We start from the raw sequence: 18156 nt of genomic DNA, 5'->3' as shown, positions 1-18156 counted from the left end.
TTTAGCACGATGCTACCTCCTCTTCTCCTGCCCCACAGCAAATAGGTGGATTGGAAATAAAATCACGCAGGCTGAGACAGTGGGCTGGCCAATACCACCCAGCCAAAAAAAATAATACATGTCCACAGGTCTCAGGACTAAAAGGCACTGGGTTATGGGCAAGTTGTCGAATATGCAGCCCAATTTAAAATTTTCACCCCCAAAGAACCATGCTACTATGGAGTCTCAGCATAAGCATTTACTCAAGGTAATCTTGAGCATGTTAATTAACCTCTCTGCGCCTCAGTTTACTTACCAGAAGAAAAAGAATCTTTCAGATCCTATATAAGTGAAAGGTATCATAGCAACTCTTATTCACATGTTTAACCACTTCCTATAAAAGTTTTCTAAAGCAGTGTTTCCTAGAGTGTGTTCCTCAAAATACTAGTTTCATAGAATATTAAGAGATATTTCACGGGGGGGGAAAAAACAAGGCATGAAACACATAGGTTTGGTACCTGCTGAGCTAAACCAAGTTAAACAGCTCACTACAGAACTTCTCAGAACCTTTCCTATGTGAATGTGTATTTCCAAGAAGTGGATATAGTATATAGTTTTTATGCCTTATTTAACAACAGACTCCTTTCTTCCTGGAATACCCTATGAGACTTGCTGTCCAAGAAAGTTTGGGAAGCTTATCTTTAAGAATGATGTGGATGTGAAAGTCATGTGGCTTTCCTGAGTTCTGTTTTTCTCACTTATAAAATGAGGACAATGATACTATCTTACAAGGTCATAAAACTGATTAGGGATGATATGCAAAACCCAGCACACAATAGGCTCAGAGCAAATGGTCTCCTTCTCTAAAGGAAGAAAACTGAATGAGCCTGAAGACTTTTTTTTTTTTTTTTCCAAATTAGGGAAAAAAAATTTGGGGGGGTAAGGGGGAGAGAGAGAGGGCAAGAGTGCATGCAAGTGGTAGGGGGTTGGGGAGGGGAAGATGGGCAGAGGGGGAGAGAGAATCTTTTTTTTTTTTTTAAATATTTTATTTATTTATTTGACAGAGAGAGACACAGTGAGAGAGGGAACACAAGCAGGGGGAGGGGGAGAGGGAGAAGCGGGCTTCCCGCAGAGCAGGGAGCCCGATGCGGGGCTCGATCCCAGGACCCTGGGATCAGGACCTGAGCCGAAGGCAGACGCTTAACAACTGAGACACCCAGGTGCCCCGGGGAGAGAGAATCTTTTTTTTTTTTTTTTTAAGATTTTATTTATTTATTTGAGACAGAGAGAGCACATGAGAGGGGGGAGGGTCAGAGGAAGCCTGAGCCGAAGGCAGTCGCTTAACCAACTGAGCCACCCAGGCGCCCCTGGGGAGAGAGAATCTTAAGCAGGCTCCAAGCCCAGCGCAGAGCCCAACCTCAGGGCTCCAATCTCTTGACCCTGAGATTCTGACCTGAGCCGAAATCAGGAGTCAGACGCTGAACCAAATAGCCACCCAGGCGCCCCTAGGTGAAGATTTTTAATAATAATCACTAGAAGAATATTTTCTGTGGTCTCTGGAATTATCTGTGAAAACTATGTTTTGACTGTCTCCAAGAACAGGGACAGTTACAAATCCCTTACCTCTGAGAGCCAGGGGACAGGCTTATTCCATTTCAGGTAGCTGTAGTTACCACTCTCACCTCGCTCCACGTCTTGGTCCTGGCAGAAGAGTGAAGAATGAACTGGGTGGGAATATTAGGATTGGGGGCCCCTTGAAAGTGCCAGTGGGGAGGCAGAGGGCCAGGAGACCCTGCCCCCGGGGAAGCTTATCAATATAAGGGACACTCCCATTTATGATTCACCCTGTATCCCTCAGAAGGACACCCCCTTACAGTTTCGTCAATGCATACTCTCCTAAGGTTCTTTTACTTTCCTGAATTTTCTGTCTTCCCATATGGAAAAAAAATTTTTTTCTTTCTTTTCTTATTTTTGGAAAAATAATTTCTAAATAGATCAGTGTTCTGAGAACAGGAACTTGCCTCAGTCTTCATCTACATCCCCCCCCAGGACTCTGCCCAGGTCTGTCACTCATTTGTCCTGACAAGTGGAAGCCCCCTGGGGACATCGCAGCCCTTCCCCTACCCAACATGCATGTTCATGGGTTCAGTTTGGTTCTGCTCCAGCCTTGGAGATCCATGTCTCTTCTAGGCTCAGAGGCTCAATCTTAGGGTTCCAGACTGAATTAGAACCCAATTTCCCCAATTCCCATCCAGAGCTCCTCCTACCTCCCTAGGGACCACTGGCCCAAGAGACACTATAGAAAAAATGCTCCATTCCAAATCTGTCCCCCAGCCATGTGCAGCTACCTCATCATCTCTCTTAGCAGTGAGCATCTGGGATTATCACTAAGGCACCGGCCTAGGCCTCAGGCCTGCAGAGACGCAGGATATGATGGTTCTGCTTTAAGCCCTTTAAGATGGCCCTTTAAGATGAAGGCCACATGCCTGGAACAGTTCAATTCTGGGCCTCTTGAGCTGCCTGAGGGAGGCTTTGAGGAGGGCAGGATGGACATCTCTACCCACGAGATCCTGTGATGTCCGAGTACAATTCCAGGAATTCTCTCCTTGAGCCCTCTTACCACAGAAAAGTAGGGGATTCCCTTAAGGCTATAAGGTCACGGACACGTGAGGACCCATGTTAATGCACTAGTAGAGAAAATGGGCTGGCCCCACCACATACCTCGGAGCCCAGCCTCTGGGGATGATAAAACTGGAGATTTGGATCCACAGCTGGAATGTTCCTGTTGGCCAGAGCCTTGGCCAGTTCTCGCCAGCTGCCATATCCTATGGAAGGGACCGAAGAGAGAAAAAGGTCAACAGAACATGAAGACCTCATAGGTCTGTAAGGCTTGGGGGGAATAAAAGAGTTAAGCTTCTTCCCTTGTGCAGCTCTTCATACCACTTCCTATGGTGCGCATGAAGTGGGGGGAGGGTCGGGAGATAGTTACAAGCTTGGCCAAGGTCAGTAGCACAGAGGGAGAGGAAAAGAGCTCCTAGCACATTAAAATTTTGCTGTCTTCCATAATCGGAGAAGGAGCCAGGCCAGGTGAAGACGAAACATGTCCATTTGTCCATGGAGTGTGTGCAGCACCACAGGCTGACTCTTCCCCAGTTGCCTTTTGAGGCTGATTTCTCCCCATAATCACTGTGGGGAAAAAGTTGTGAAAGGCAGTGAAACTAAGCTTGCTCCCTTTCCAGCTCCGTCCCCTTCGCACCCAGGGAGAAACTGTTGGGGTGCCAGCAAAGAGTCAAGAAGCAGAGCTCTGTGCTGAGGGTGAGGCTGCGAGAGTCAAGGTTCAGGGGTCAGCACGGCCACGCACTGAGGGGTCAGAGCCCCCCACGTGTCGAGGGGGCCACTTGGGCATGACTGTCAGACTTTGAATATGTGAAACCAAACCACTACCGGCCATGAACCCAAATCATAGACTATCAGGAGCTAGGCTAGCAGAGGCTTTCAAGATCATCTGGTCCTCATTTCAGATGACGAAAATGGGACCCCAGCCGGCCAAATGACTTCTCTCGGCTCATTTAGCAAATAGCGACAAGGCTAAGACTGGCACTCAAATGTCCAGATCCCCCACTGGGCTACTACTCTTGTCTCCAACAGCTCCATCAAGATGCTCCCAGCGTGGTGGGTGCTGCACAAAAGGAGTTAGACTCATGCTCACTGACCACTGGGAGCCAAGAGCTGACTCAGAGCAGATGTCATGAACCCCAATGTGAGCCCAGTCGAGACACAGCCAACCAGACACAGAGGAAAGAGCACAATGCACGAATGTGGGCCGACAAAAGGTGGACACCACCATTTTGTGGGAATGTTTATGTAACTGACTCCAGGAGGGGGATTGTGGTGGGTAGGGGATGCTTTTCTTCCAGTTCTGTTTGGTGTGGCCCTTTAGTGCTTACTAAGCATCTCACAGGAATGATCTCATCTGAGTCTTGTAATACGATTCTTGTGAGAGGGGCGCCTGGGTGGCTCAGTCCGTTAAGCATCCGACTCTTGATTTCGACTCAGGTCATGATCTCAGGGTCATGAGATCCAGCCCTGCATCGGATTCCACACTCAGCACAGAGTCTGCTTGAGGTTCTCTCTCTCTCTCTCCCTCTGCCCCTCCCCTGCATGTGCGTGCGTGTGCCCCCCCCTCAAATAAATAAAATAAATAAGTAACTAAAAGAATCTTGTGAGGGCCAGGTCTGATTACCCCCATTTTACAGATGGGGAAAGAGCAGCGCAGAGTTTAAAGTCACAGAGTGACTTGTTTTGAAGCCAGGATCAGAACAGAGAGCCTCCCTGTCTCATGAACCAGCGTTTTCTCATTCTGCCTACATTTTCTCCTGTGGGCACTTTTTCACACAAACTCTGAAGAGTCCCAGGGGCAGAGGCCTCAGCTGGGCATCTGTGCCTCTGGGTTTCTGCACAGACATTAAACCTCTGCTCATGTTATGTTTATGGGGACTTCTGCAGGTTTATCCCTCTGCCATCAAGGTCTCTCCTGTTTCCATGGCTGGCCAGCTGGCAGGCAGGAACAGGTCAGACTAGTTCAGTGCAGGGGGGATGTCCTGGGGAAGCCAGATTCTGGCGCCAGTGAAGTGAGGTGAGGATATGGGAGGGAGGAAGAGAAAGAATGCTCCCAGACCTACACCCTGCATTTCTGGATGAGCTCAGGAGAGAGCTGTTTGTTCATCTGTTAATCCCGACTCAGACACATCTTATTTAAGAGCCCCCGCCCTTCCCAAATCCAGGGAGCAGTTGGCTAGTGGTTGGGGAGCTCAGGTGCCTGGGTGATGAATGAGTCACATGGTGGGGTGGGGTGGGGAGGCTCAGCCTTGCTTCTGCCTCTGAATGATTGGGTCGTCTCTTCCTTGACTTCGCTCTTACAACTACAAGCCATCTACTTCTAGACAAAGTTGTGAGGAAATAATAATAAAAACACTACTTCCCCTATGCATGGGAGTTACAGTATGTCTCAGATGCAATTCTTTCTCATAGACTAGTTTTAGTTCCAGAAAAATTCTTTGACTCTTGGAAGTCACACCAAAGTGAGACAACCCAAGGTCAGTGAACTATCACTGGCATTTGCTGGAAAGTGATGAAGACTCTCTCTTTGACCAAATTTTAGACAGGCTCTTCTGAACCCTCCTTCTGAGTAGGCCTTGTCCTTGGGCCCTGTGCTTGGCTGGCCCAGCCCAGTGTTGAGGAAGAATCCTATTAAGTCTTTTTAGTAGGAATCTCCACCACCTTTGATACCTGATCAATTCTCCATCTTCCCACCCTTGATGTATAAGTCCTCAACCCGCCTTTGGTTAAGAATACTGTTAGGCCAGTTTACCCGGATATCTCCTCTTGGTAATTTTCCATCTCCTGGCCCCCTCACTCTGCTTGCTGGCTATAAATCCCCAGCTGTCTTTGCTGTATTCCGAACTGAGTTCAGTTCTCTCCTGAGGTCTCTTTCCTATATCATGATAGTACTGAATAAAATCTGCCTTTATCACCTTTAACTAGTGTCTGGCTCTATTTCTCTGTATAAGAAGATAAGAGATGGTTCTCTCAGTAAACAAGCACAAATCCACTGGTGGGGATTGGGCGGGGGCAGGGGGGAGGGGTGATATCAGTGAGGTTAAACCCAACCAGGCCCTGCACCTGGTCCCAGGTGTCGAGATGGCTTTGAGATACTTAGAGACTGGGGTAGTCAACAGCCCAGCCTTTAGTAAGTTCAGGAGTAGGAAATTCCCTTTGCAGACTTCAGAGTAGAGGAGCAAGACAAGCAAGGCTTTAGAGTCAGACCTAATTGTCTATCTACCACTTATAAATGGTGACTGCTTAAGCAAGTAATCTGACACACTGTAAGTACTCAGTAAGCACTCCTTCCTCAATGAGTTTGGGGTTCCAGACCTGGGAGTCAGATATGAGTTCAAGCCCCTTTACAATCTTGTAAACCGCAAACGGCCAGTAGTTCTCTTACTCTCCTCTCTCTCTGCTTACTGACTAGAGAAGTAAGCAGACTGTGGGCCAGCAGGGACTCAGCGGAAGCAGAGCAATGGATGACAAACGCCTCTTGTCTGTTTCTCGGGTATTACTCTCCGTTCCTCCCCATTGCCCATCCATCCCCCCTGTGAACATTCACTGAGTGCATATCAGGCATCAGGCAGTGTGCTGGACATCTGGTAATTCCTCTTCCTGTTTCTTTGCCTCTGCATTAACCCTGCCAATGGATCCCCAGGCATTGCTCAGCCTGCTGGGGGAACCTGGAGCTAAAGAATGTGCTGATTCAACTATTGACACTTGTCACTTGCCCTCTGATAAGTGAACTCCTCCTGCTCCTGGCCAGACCTCTCCTCCCAGAGTGCCAGCTGCCAGGGCCTGTTTCTCCTGCAACAGGTGTCACATTTGTGCCAGGAGACAGACACCCCGATCTCAGGTGACAGATAAAGCACCACCATGGGCCTCACATTCTGCCCTCACAGAGCCGGGCTATCAAATTCACCATCAGCTGGAATTTTGCCAACATCTCTCTTCAGTGCATGTGAACTCTTCAAAGGCCTGAAGATGATCATGTTGGCTCTTTGCTAAAAATATGGGATACATATATCCTTTGGTGCTTTTTTCAAAGACTCTCACGTACATTATTTCACTGGATCCTTACAACCTCCCCATGGACTGCTGTCACCTCCATTTTAGAAATGAAAAAACAAAAACAGACAAGTGAAATCATCAGCCCAAGGTCACACAGTGAATAAGATAATCCACGTAAAGGACTTAGTACCTGGCACATAATCAGCAATAAGCAGGTTGCAGCTTATGATTTTATTATTCATCACAATGTGGCAGGTCTGAAACTTGCATTCATTTCTCCTGACCTCTGGCTTGATTCCCTTGGCAGGGTGTCATGTGGTCAACAGGGATATTTACACCAGGAGGAAAGGAAGTCCCTCGCAGTTTGGGCATCTTTTGGATAGATTTTTAAGTATAGCTGACACGCTTTGCTCATGGATTGGATAGGAGGAAAGGAATCAAGAGTGATTTGAAGATTCTGACCTGGGCATTTACTTAAGCAGGGGAGCCTAGGCTGGGGTGTCCCCAGGAGAGGTGGAGCTGAGAGTAATGTCAAGTAATGCAAGACGGGAAGACTGACCTGGACCCCACTCCAGGGCAGTGGGAAGGTAGGGCTGAAGGAGGAGCCTAGGAGGGCTGGTCCCACCGGCTCCATCAGATGTAAGGGACCCAAAGATCCAGGGTGAATGCAGAGGATTTGCTTAGAAGCCCAGCAGCTGTCCAGAGAAGAGGTGATGAATCCAGAGGACAAGAGTTTGCCGAGGGAATGCGAGGCTGTGCTACCCAGGACACGGTTCCACAAATGTCAGCAACCAGCACTGAGTCCTCGGACAAAAAAGCAAGATTGTGGCTCTGTGGCTCTGACCTTGGAGTGCCCTTTAGGGCCAGGCACATGTCCTCAGCAGAACAAAGCCCCTATGTCTAGAAGCCAGCAGGGCCTGGACCCCCCTCCTCTTCCCCCCACCCCCCCACCCCCGCCAGAAATCTGTGGTGACACAGCCAGTCAGTCAGGGATGAAACCTGGGAGGAAGTCCCTGAGGCAAACAGAAAGCTCCAGGGGCAGAAACAGAGCTGTGTGGCTTAACCTTTCCTTCCCAGCCCGTGACACCATGATGCAAGAGAACTTATTATTCACGTAACCTTACCAGTTAACATTGATGTGTGAGGCATAGATACATATATATATATATATATATATATATATATATATATACTCATATTAAATGAGAATATTTCAGGAAAACAAGGCTTAAAGGTTAAAAATCTTGCTGAAAGTCAGAGGTCGTAAGTGAAAGAGGACCAAAGCCCGTGTCCTTAATTCTACTAGTCTCTACTGAATATACTTGAGAAGTTCTGTCCACCTCTACCATCACCATCACAATCACCTGGTGTCAGGCACTCATTTAGTCACCAAACTATCCGCTCTCTTACCTCCCCCTCACCACCCACACCTGCCAACGCCCCAACCTCTGACTATACTCTTTTCTAACTTGGCCACAAACACCTCTCCATATAAGCCAAAGAAAAGCAAGAGGGAGTGTGGAGACCCAAGTATCCCAAAACAGCTGAAAATTGGACATGAAAGCATCTTCACACAGGCCTGCTCCCCTCTTCCTGGTTTCTGAGCCTCTTCCTTCCCAACATGAGGGTAAACAATCCAGCATTGTGTCTGCCAACAGGGGTTGGCCCAGAGGAAGATTAGAAGTGGTTTCCTCAGTCTGCTCACGCTCCCTCACAGCACAGGTATGTAATGTGGGTAATGAGGACCAGGAGAGAGGTGGGGTCCAGGTGTCTCCCCAGCCCCTCCTTGACAAGCCTCTTCCCCCACTGTCCCCACCCCCACCCCCAAGCTGCTGCCGCTCAGAGCGGAGCTCAGGAGCCAGAACAGCCCCCTGCTCCCCAGCTCCCTGCCAAGCTAGCACCTGAGCTGCTGTAATGGTTTTGGCTGCCGGCAGGCTGAAGCTTGCCAGCAAGATGCAAGGGACTGTCCCTACTGCCCTGTTGGGTCCCACCTAAAGGGGGCCCAAAAGAAGGCATCAGAGCTGTGCCAAGTATGTGCTTGTACATTTCAGCTCTGCTTTCAGTACTTCCTGTTCACGCAAACATCCAGACTCAAGCATAAAACTTTAAGGGGATAGTTGAGGAGAGGAGCTAGAGAGGGCAAATACTCTTTCTATGGCGCTGCCGCCACTCCGGGAATGTAGGGTCTGTCGGCACACAGCCTAGCTTGTAACTTTCCATTCCCTGAGCCATGGATTTGATCGGTAGAGGCCCCAGAAGGTTTGGCCAGGTCCCAAGGCACCTCTAGGATATCGTCATCATCATTATTATAAACAAAAACAAAACCAAAAACCCCAACAACATGTAAGGCCCCATTTGCTAGTCAATGTCGACAGGACAATTACAGCCACAAATACAGTTCTGTCCAAGGCGAATTCTGACTGAAGACCCTTGATGCAATCAATGGGATGGGTTCAGGAAAATCTACAGGTAAGAGGGTCCAGGACTTCTAAGACTGAGCCAAGCCAACTGAAGAGGTGTTTTCATCCTCTGGTGGACTTGACGAGGACCACTTAGGTAGTTTTAAGGTCCCTCAGATCATGATGGAAGCCACTAGGCTTGTCGTTTCCAGTCTTCTTTCTGGACTGGGACACAGACAAGCTTCTGAACATGGAGGAAAATGCGGGACAATCCTTTCCCTCCCTGGCATCCTTTCAAAGAGGATGTTTAGTGGTGCTTAAGAGTAAGCAATTAGCAGGTTGGGAAAGAGTGAATAAATGAATCAGTGAACCAACAAATCAGCAGGCATGTATTGAGCACTTGTTGTATACTAAGAACTCTGCTAATTGCTGCAATAGATAGAAAGGTACAAATTGAGGGGCACCTGGCTGGCTCAGTGGGCGGAGCATGCGACTCTTGAGCTCAGGGCTGTGAGTTCAAGCCCCTGATGGGTGTTGAGATTACTTAAAAGTAAATCATTAAAAAAAGAAGAAGAAGAAGAGAAAAAGACATGAGAACCAACACGTCTGTGGACTCGTGTGTGTGTTCTGGCACTCACACCTGTGTGCACACTCAGGGCATGTACAAGCCAGTTCTGCTTTATGCAAACAGACCCACATTAGACAGCTAGGCTATGTTGCTTGATGATTTTCCAGACTTGCAGGAACCTCAGGCAAGACGCTCTGCAAACCATTCTGGGATAAGGGAACTGGTCTTCAGGGCCCCAAAGAGTTCAGGAGAAGCAGCACAGGAATAGGAAAACCTTGGTTCTGTAAAATGGCAATGGAGTCATTTCAGCAGAAATATCCCCAGGACGCACCTGAAGGTTGACACTGCCTACTTCCGGAAGCCCTGACAGGTTGGAGCCATAGTGGAACAATAGCCCAGGAGCTAGTCAAAAGGCAGTGCTCTTTCTTCTACTTCTTTTCAGGCGGGAGGAGGGAGCAGTAGAGGCCCAAGATCCCAGAACTCTTTCCCAACTGGGTGGAGGTGGCCCCACCCCCACTTGAGGGAGAGGAGTGGTTTCCATAGTTAGAGGTCTTGGAGGACCTTCAGGCACACAGAAGGTGTTCTAGAAAGAAAGAGTTGGAACCAGAAGGAAAAAAACGAAGCCTGGAAAAAAAAACTAGGAGGGGAAAAGAGCTTTGAAAAAGAGAAGAGCGAGTCCCACCCAGCCAGCTAATGAGACAAGAGGGGAGAAGTGGGAATATTTGATAATAACTATGTTAACTATGAAGATTGTGGGGTTACTACAGTGAAATGCCAAAAGAGATCTAGGAGGGGAACAGCACTGTTGACAAAGCCCTCCTCCATGCATTAACCCACTCAACCCACTAAACAGGTTAGTACCAAGTACATTTAACAGAGAAAAACCACAACAGCTAAGATCTGTGCACTCGTTCAGGCCAGTCAGCGTGCTAAGCATTCATTCATTCTATCCTTCCAGGTAGATATTAATATTATTCCCATTTTACAGATCAGAAAATTGAGGCCATGGGCAGTGAGGAGGGTACATATCTGCCCAAACCTCACAGACTCTAGATGAGAGAGCTATTTTCAAACCCAAGCACCTGACTCATTAAAAAAAATTTTCTTAACAATTATCTTACACACACCCTTTTGTTTGCTGAGTAAAAAAACAATGGGATCCAAATGAAGCCGGAAGAGAGAGGAGCCAAGAAAGTTTTCTAGGGCCACACAAGGACTGGGTTTGGGGACAGAAGTCAGGAGCCACACCTTCCACCCCCCTCTCCACCTGATGTCTCCTCTTAGAACAACACACTTTTTTTAAGCATCTTGTTGAGCCCCCTTCTCTTTTCTGCACCAGGCCTGAAAATGAATCAGATGCATTATCTGATCTGATGGGCTGCCAACTGCTGGGTTTGGGAGGGCTGATGAAGATGACTTGCCAACACCAAGCTGGGGTTGTTATGACCTGTTTGGGGGAAGGAGAGGTGATAACGGGACAGGGAAGGCATGGATGACAAAAGAGAGGAATTCAGGGACTCTACTTTCCTCCTTTCCACAAAATATCCTTGTAACGCAACCTCACAGGTTGGACCAGCTGATGATAGAGGCCTGGGTTCTGTGTTTGCCCCCATCCCCGCATCGCCATCCCACCACAACCAACCCAGCCCATGTTTTATATCAGAGCTCTTTCACACTCTTGGTCTCATTTTTACTTTGACCCCCATCCTGGGAGGCATTTCTGTGTGGCTGAGGGGACACAGAGACCCACAGGTAGGTTAACAGACTTGTTTAATGTCTAACAGAAGCCAGTACTAAAGCCAGGCTGGAGCCTAGCCTTTGATTCTTGGCTCAGGGCTGCGCATCATGGCACGGTGCGGATCTGCAGCTGCTGGAATTCAGTGGCACTCTTGATGGAGTCCACACGAGGAAAGGGCTGGAAATTAGCACTGTGCTGGCGGGAGCTAGGTCTTGTTCATCATTGTATTCCCACTGTAATAAATCAGCGGAAATTAGCAGTTTTAACACATCTCTCCTTCAGAGAGGGGTTAAGCTACCTGGGCCTGATTTTATATTCCCATTGTAGAGATCAGGCACTTCACGCATACAGAATGACTGACTGACTGATGGGCTGAATGATAAGGAGGGTGACAGGAGGGGCCTGGTATGTTTATCATCGTAGAACTATTTAGGGGTCTTCTGGCCACAACTCTGGGCTAGGGCCTGAATGAACTGACACACACCGGCCCTGACTTCTGAGAAGTTAACCCGCTGAAGGCTTTCTCCATACCTGTGGGCACTCACAATGGTACAACCCAAAACTACCTCTAAGAAAGCTCTCCTAGGGCCCTCTGTCTCTCTTTTTAAAACTTTAATTTCCAAATCTGTGGGGGGGGGGGTAAAATATAATTAACATAAAATTTACCATCGTAACCATGTTTAAGTGTTTCGTGGCATTAAGTACATTCAGTTGCTATAAAACCACCACCACCACCGTCTCCAGAATTTATCATCTTCCCAGACTGAAACTCTGTCCCCATTCAACACTAACTCCCCATTCCTCTCTGCCCCAGGTCTCTGGCAACCACCATTCTACTTTCTGGCTCTATGAATTTGACTATGCTAGATACCTCATACAAGTGGAATCATGTAATATTTGGCCTTTTGTGTCTGGTTTACTTAGCATCACGTTTTCCAGGTTCATCCATGTTATGGCGTGTGTCAGAATTTCCTTCCTTTTTAAGGCTGAACCATAGTCCACTGAATGAATAGGACCACATTTTGTTTCCCCATCCATCCGTCAGTGGACATTTGGGTTGTTTCCACCTTTTGGCTAATACAACTATGAACATAGATGTACACGAATCTGCGTGAGGCCCTACTTGCCTTTCTTTCATAGGGCACTCTCTTTGAAACAGCTAAAAACTTTGTTCATTCTTACAGAGATAGGCCAAGGGGTCCAGGCTGCTGTCCTCACAGCAGAGACATGGTGGCAAACTTCTTGTTCAATGGAGAATACAAGAAGTCTGGGGACAGTGAGTGGAAGGAGGAGGAGGGGTGGGTGGGTGGGATCAGGTTGGAGCAATCCCAGCCAACAAGTTAGGAGGAAAAGCAGAACTTCTGAGTGGGCGCAAGGTAGGGGTTTCCCTAGGAACTGTCCGAGTACACTAGCCTATGGAGAAATTAGCAGCTTTACACATCCTGGCTTCAGAGAGAGGTTAAGTTTCCTGGGCCCCTAGAAACTCCAGCTCAGTGCTGATGCTAGTCCTCAGTGAGACAGGTACAGAAACTTAGAATAAGCACTTAGAACCCGTTCGAACATCAACATGGGATAGTGGAGTCATCTCACCGAACATGGTATAGATCATTTTTGGATGTTCTGAATGCTGCATCCTGGCAAAATGTAGTATGACCACATCAGTCAGTGACAGACTAGGAACTAAAACCAAAAACTGGAAAAACTGGTCCTTCACTACAGTTTGTTCCAGTTAGCATCATAGACCTGCCTGTCTTCCTTCCTTCCCTCTGTTGCTTCCCAACTTAGGCCAGAGGTCTGGAAAAGACTGGATCACAGAGCCAGAGGGAATGACACAACCAGGCCCCAGAAAGGCAAAGAACCAGGGTAGGGAATCTCAGCAGCCAGCCCAAGACTCTGCTCCAAACAGCTTCTGTGTGTCTCTGCTCAGAATTCAAATTCCCAGGAAAGAGATTCTGAGTGGTTTTAGCTTGGGCCCGCTGTCCCCGCGGTGGTGGACGGATGGGGCATGTTGTGTGGAGTGAAGGTGAGACCCCTGCAGCTCTGTTAGAAGAACAGGTGGAGGGAAGGGGCAGACGTAGCATGGGGATTTTCTGAATCTTCCATGTGAAAATAGCTTAGCTCTCAACAATTGACTTCTATTCCTTTTTTAAATTATTTATTTAAAGTAGGCTCCACACCCAACTTGGGGCTTGAACTCATGACCCTGAGGTCAAAGGGTCACATGCTCTGCAGACTGAGCGAACCAGGCGCCCCTGACTGTAACTCCTAAGACAAAAGTGGAATTTCGGGCGCCTGGGTGGCTCAGTCAGTTAAGCGTCTGCCTTTGGCTCAGGTCATGATCTCAAGGTCCTGGGATCGAGCCCCACATCAGGCTCCCTGCTCAGCTGGGAGTCTTCTCTCTCTTCCTCTGCTGCTCCCCCCCACCCCAACTTGTGCGCGCGCTCTGTCTCTGAAATAAATAAATAAATCTTTAAAAAATAAAAGTGGAATTTGTCGGAGAGTCATTATATTTTTAAAGCAGGGGCACATAAAATGCAGAGATAGCTAAAAGTACAAGAGACACACACATGGAGTTAGTTCTGCAATACTTAAGAGACTTTACAGAATATGTAAAAGATGGGAGAGTTGATTGTTTAGGATATCCTCAGGAAAAGTTCCAGACTCATACAGAGAGACAATGTTCAAAACACATTTTCTTGGAAAGAGAGGTAAAATAATCAATTTGTTGGAGGCTTTGAAAGTGATACTCCATCGAATTCATTTTAACCTCAGTTTTAAAGAAAGAGAGAGAGAGAATTAAGAGTTGTTGTCGTGTGGGGGAGCTTAGACATCACCACTTCTGGAGCCTCATCCTAGATCACCAAAAGCTTGAAGACTGGGGACCTGCCTAAGGTAGCAAAGCAAGTTAGAGGCAGAACCAGGACTGGAATCCAGGTCTCCTCTCTTCTGGATCAGGAGTCTTTCGTTCAGACCAGAGAACTACTGCTAATGCGTGAGGTTGTTCCCAGGTTGTGGGCCTGCTGAACAGACACACAGCAGTATCGGGGTGCTGGATGTAGCACTTTGTCGTTTGGAATCCTAGGACTGAGCACAGCCGCTCTTGTGGAAACGGGGACGTGCTCTAAAGAAACAACCTGGGGGGGGGGCGCCTGGGTGGCTCAGTCGTTAAGCGTCTGCCTTCGGCTCAGGTCATGATCCCAGGGTCCTGGGATCGAGTCCCACATCGGGCTCCCTGCTCTGCGGGAAGCCTGCTTCTCCCTCTCCCACTCCCCCTGCTTGTGTTCCTGCTCTCACTATGTCTCTCTCTGTCAAATAAATAAATAAAATCTTAAAAAAAAAAAAAAAAGAAACAACCTGGGGAACAAGTTTCTCTGAGTTTCTGAGAGCCTGCTAGTTTGGGTCCAGACCATTCCAAATCCAGAATCTATGACTGTTTTTCTTTTTTTTTTTTAAAGATTTTATTTATTTATTTGACAGACAGACACACAGCAAGAGAAGGAACACAAGCAGGGGGAGTGGGAGAGGGAGAAGCAGGCTTCCCGCGGAGCAGGGAGCCCGATGCGGGGCTAGATCCCAGGACCCTGGGACCGTGACCTGAGCCGAAGGCAGACACTTAACGACTGAGCCACCCAGGCGCCCCCAGAATCTATGACTGTTTCATAAAGGAAGGCTTTTGAGCTTTTCCGAAACAGAGGCTGTATCACGCTTAGCTTTGACCCTCCTGTAGGCACACATTTAAATATGGAAGATGTTCAATAAATGATTAATGGATTTCACTGAAATAACTTTGTTTTTATTATGTTTTGTTCTCTAATTATTTTTTTTTTAAGTTTTTATTTATTTGAGAGAGAGAGTGCATAAGCAAGGGAGGGGCAGAGGGAGAAGGACAAGCAGACCCCCCCACTGAGCAGGGAGCCCGATGTGGGACTCGATCCCAGGACCCTGGGATCATGACCTGAGCCGAAGGCAGACGCTTAACCAACTGAGCCACCCAAGTGTCCCTGTTCTCTTATTATTAAAAAATACTTAACCTATAACTATAAGCACATTAAATACTACTTTGCCATGCTATCTATTAACACTCTACATGGAAGGGAAAAATGCTCTTTTCTCTGGGTTAACACCTACTTTTAAAATAAATGGACAAATATATCTGGGAATAGGAAAAAATTTAGACTCAATTAGAAAAAGTCTGAGTAGGGGTGCCTGGGTGGCTCAGTTGGTTAAGCGACTGCCTTCGGCTCAGGTCACGATCCTGGAGTCCTGGGATCGAGTCCCACGTCGGGCTCCTGGCTCAGCAGGGAGCCTACTTCTCCCTCTGACCCTCTCCCCTCTCATGCTGTTTCTCTCTCTCTCTCTCAAATAAATAAATAAAATCTTTAAAGAAAAGAAAAAGGCTGAGTAGAAGCACCAATAGCTCACTTGATATTATTTGTCTTCTACCTTCACAAATAAGAATCTGCTACCTGGACTGCAGTGTCATTATTATAATATCTACTTTAGCTTAGACACTATTGGTCATAATATGATCATTCCATCAATATGATCATATGATCATTCCATCAATACCATACAATTTCTACCAGTCTACTCTTATCTTCACAAATGTAATAAAACATTGACTCTTAGGACGGCTGATTAAACTATTTAGTATATGGTTTTCATATCCCATACAATCAAACACCAGCTCTATGTCTACAGGGGAAAGTACAATAAGTAGAAAAATGAGTATTTGATTAAATCAACTGGTTATCTGATGTGTCAGTGACCATATTTTCTGAACCCCAAATCAGGATATGCGGTGTAACCAAGGCAACAGAATGTTTGAAACAGTTAATCTTTCCTGGAAACTCAAGCCAAACAGTCACATTGTTTATTTGACACTAAATTATCAGTTTTACAGACCTCTATTGTCCTTAGCCTCACCAAATTTGCTAAATTCACTAGTGAAATGGCCAACCATGACTGATCCATACAACTCTATCGAGCCCATTTATAGCCAGATTAACAAGAGGACTGCCTAAAGATGCACAAACGCTCGAGAGGATAAAAGGTCATTCTGAGGCCCTCCATCTTCCACCTTGCCTGCCCTTGACCCCCCACCCCCCAACAATTTCTTCCAGCACTCCCATTCCCTGAGCCAGCAGGCCAATCTACCACGATGCCTGGACACACGTGACTGGTGGCCCAAACCATACACAGAAGTGGAGAGAGCACAGAATCACGGCTAAGCCAAATATATTTTGAAATCCCCCCACACAGAGGACATATGGAGATGGGGGGAAAGCCAAAAACATGAAAGTGACCAACCTGGCAAATCAAAGAAAACTTTCAGCATTATCACGAGCACTACTGGAAGTTTAGTGAGTGGCTCAACTTACCCACTCTTTGCCAAGTAGACTGTGCTAAGAAGCCAGTCACTCAACCTGAATTTGCGTGCCTGATCTGGCTCAAAGAACCTCAGTGAAACAACCAATCAACACGGTCTGGTGGGAATCAAAGAGGAACTCAAGGAGAGCTAAAGAGATGAGCTGATAAAAACTGCTCAGAAATCGGGCAGACTACTCTGATCCTTTACCAAAAAAGGAAAAAGTAACAGACAGAGCGCTTTGGAGAAGCCGATGCTACAAGAAAGCTCCGAAGATTAAAAAAGCAAGAGGGAGACTTACTACCCCGAGCCCCGTGCCGCTAACAGTTTAATATTTCCCACCTTTCCCATCTGTGTGACTCTCATTTTACCTGTGTGATGCCCAAATAGTTTTGGGAACATTCTTTTACTTGAGTACTTGTGAAGACAAGTGAGGCTCAGAGAACTTAAATTATTTTTTGGCCTCCTGAGCATAAACTTTGATATTTAATGACCTGTGATAGTAGTCGGCATCCCGGTAATACACAAAACCCTTGGGAATCTATTAACTGTTTAGCATTCCCGGGTCTTAGGGGAATATGCTTTCCATCTTTCAAAGAGCCTGTTGTAGGCCGTTTGTGGAGTAAGATGCAAATATTTCCTTGAGCGGGTGGAGGCAGCGAGCTAGGTCTGCCCGGAGCTCAGCACCGGACAAAACAGATCCGGATTTCTTACAAAGCCGGCACAGTCCGCTACTGGTTTTGAACTGGCTTCTTGGATCTGTTTATTAGAGTTATAATGGTTGCACTAAATGGCTCGTAGCGGGAAGGAAGCTTTAAAAGAGAGACCTGGGGATGGAAAGAGGCAGCTGCACGAGCAGTCCGTTAACTAGGTTTCCTGAGCATCTAGGACGGAGATGGTGCTGCCTGACCTGGCTCTGGGAGGGCCGCTGACCACGTATTTGTTAAAGAACCGTGTTTGGAGTCAGAAAGATCTAGAAATGAATCCTGGCCCTGCCACCTTCTATCTGTGTCACCTATGGCAAGTCCCTTCACCTCTCAGAGCTTCAGCTGTCTCATCTCCCTGCTCCCCCCCATTCGGTTAGAAAGATTAATTCAGTCCATGAATGAATTAGGCAGCTCCTTGATTGTGGTACCAACTACTTACTGATTAACCAACCACTAACTCTGCCGGGCATTTTACATGGGTTAATTTCCAAGAGAACCCTGTAAGGTAAGTACTATTTCCCCCATTCTCCTCATAATAAAACTGATGTTTAATGAGTTTACATGATTAAGAGTTTACATGATTTGCTCAAGATCCTATAAATAGCTGAACTGGGATTCAGACTGGTTCTATTTGGTTCCAAAGTCCACAGTCTTTCCACTGCTGCCCAGTTAATCCTCACTGCCACCCTGCACAAACCAGTATTCTGGAGACCCATTTACAGTAAGGAAATGGAGCCAAATGAACCAGCCCAGGGCAGGAATGAGAAGTCACCGCCAACAGC

At 47.1% G+C, this 18156-nt stretch overlaps 1 protein-coding gene across 1 annotated transcript in view; it reads right to left on the bottom strand.

Annotated features, from left to right (window-relative positions):
• B4GALNT3 (beta-1,4-N-acetyl-galactosaminyltransferase 3) overlaps positions 1-18156 on the bottom strand; it is a 97038-nt gene that overhangs the window by 23325 nt on the left and 55557 nt on the right. The window contains exons 2-3 of the mRNA XM_021690560.1: positions 2701-2804; positions 1603-1680 (exon numbers count right to left, since the gene is read on the bottom strand). Coding sequence (XP_021546235.1) covers positions 1603-1680; positions 2701-2804 — 182 coding nt within the window. The remainder of the gene's footprint in view (positions 1-1602; positions 1681-2700; positions 2805-18156) is intronic.

This window comes from Neomonachus schauinslandi, chromosome 5 (genome assembly GCF_002201575.2).
Source record: "Neomonachus schauinslandi chromosome 5, ASM220157v2, whole genome shotgun sequence".
Lineage (NCBI taxonomy): Eukaryota > Metazoa > Chordata > Mammalia > Carnivora > Phocidae > Neomonachus > Neomonachus schauinslandi.
This window is presented reverse-complemented; position numbering and strand designations above follow the sequence as displayed.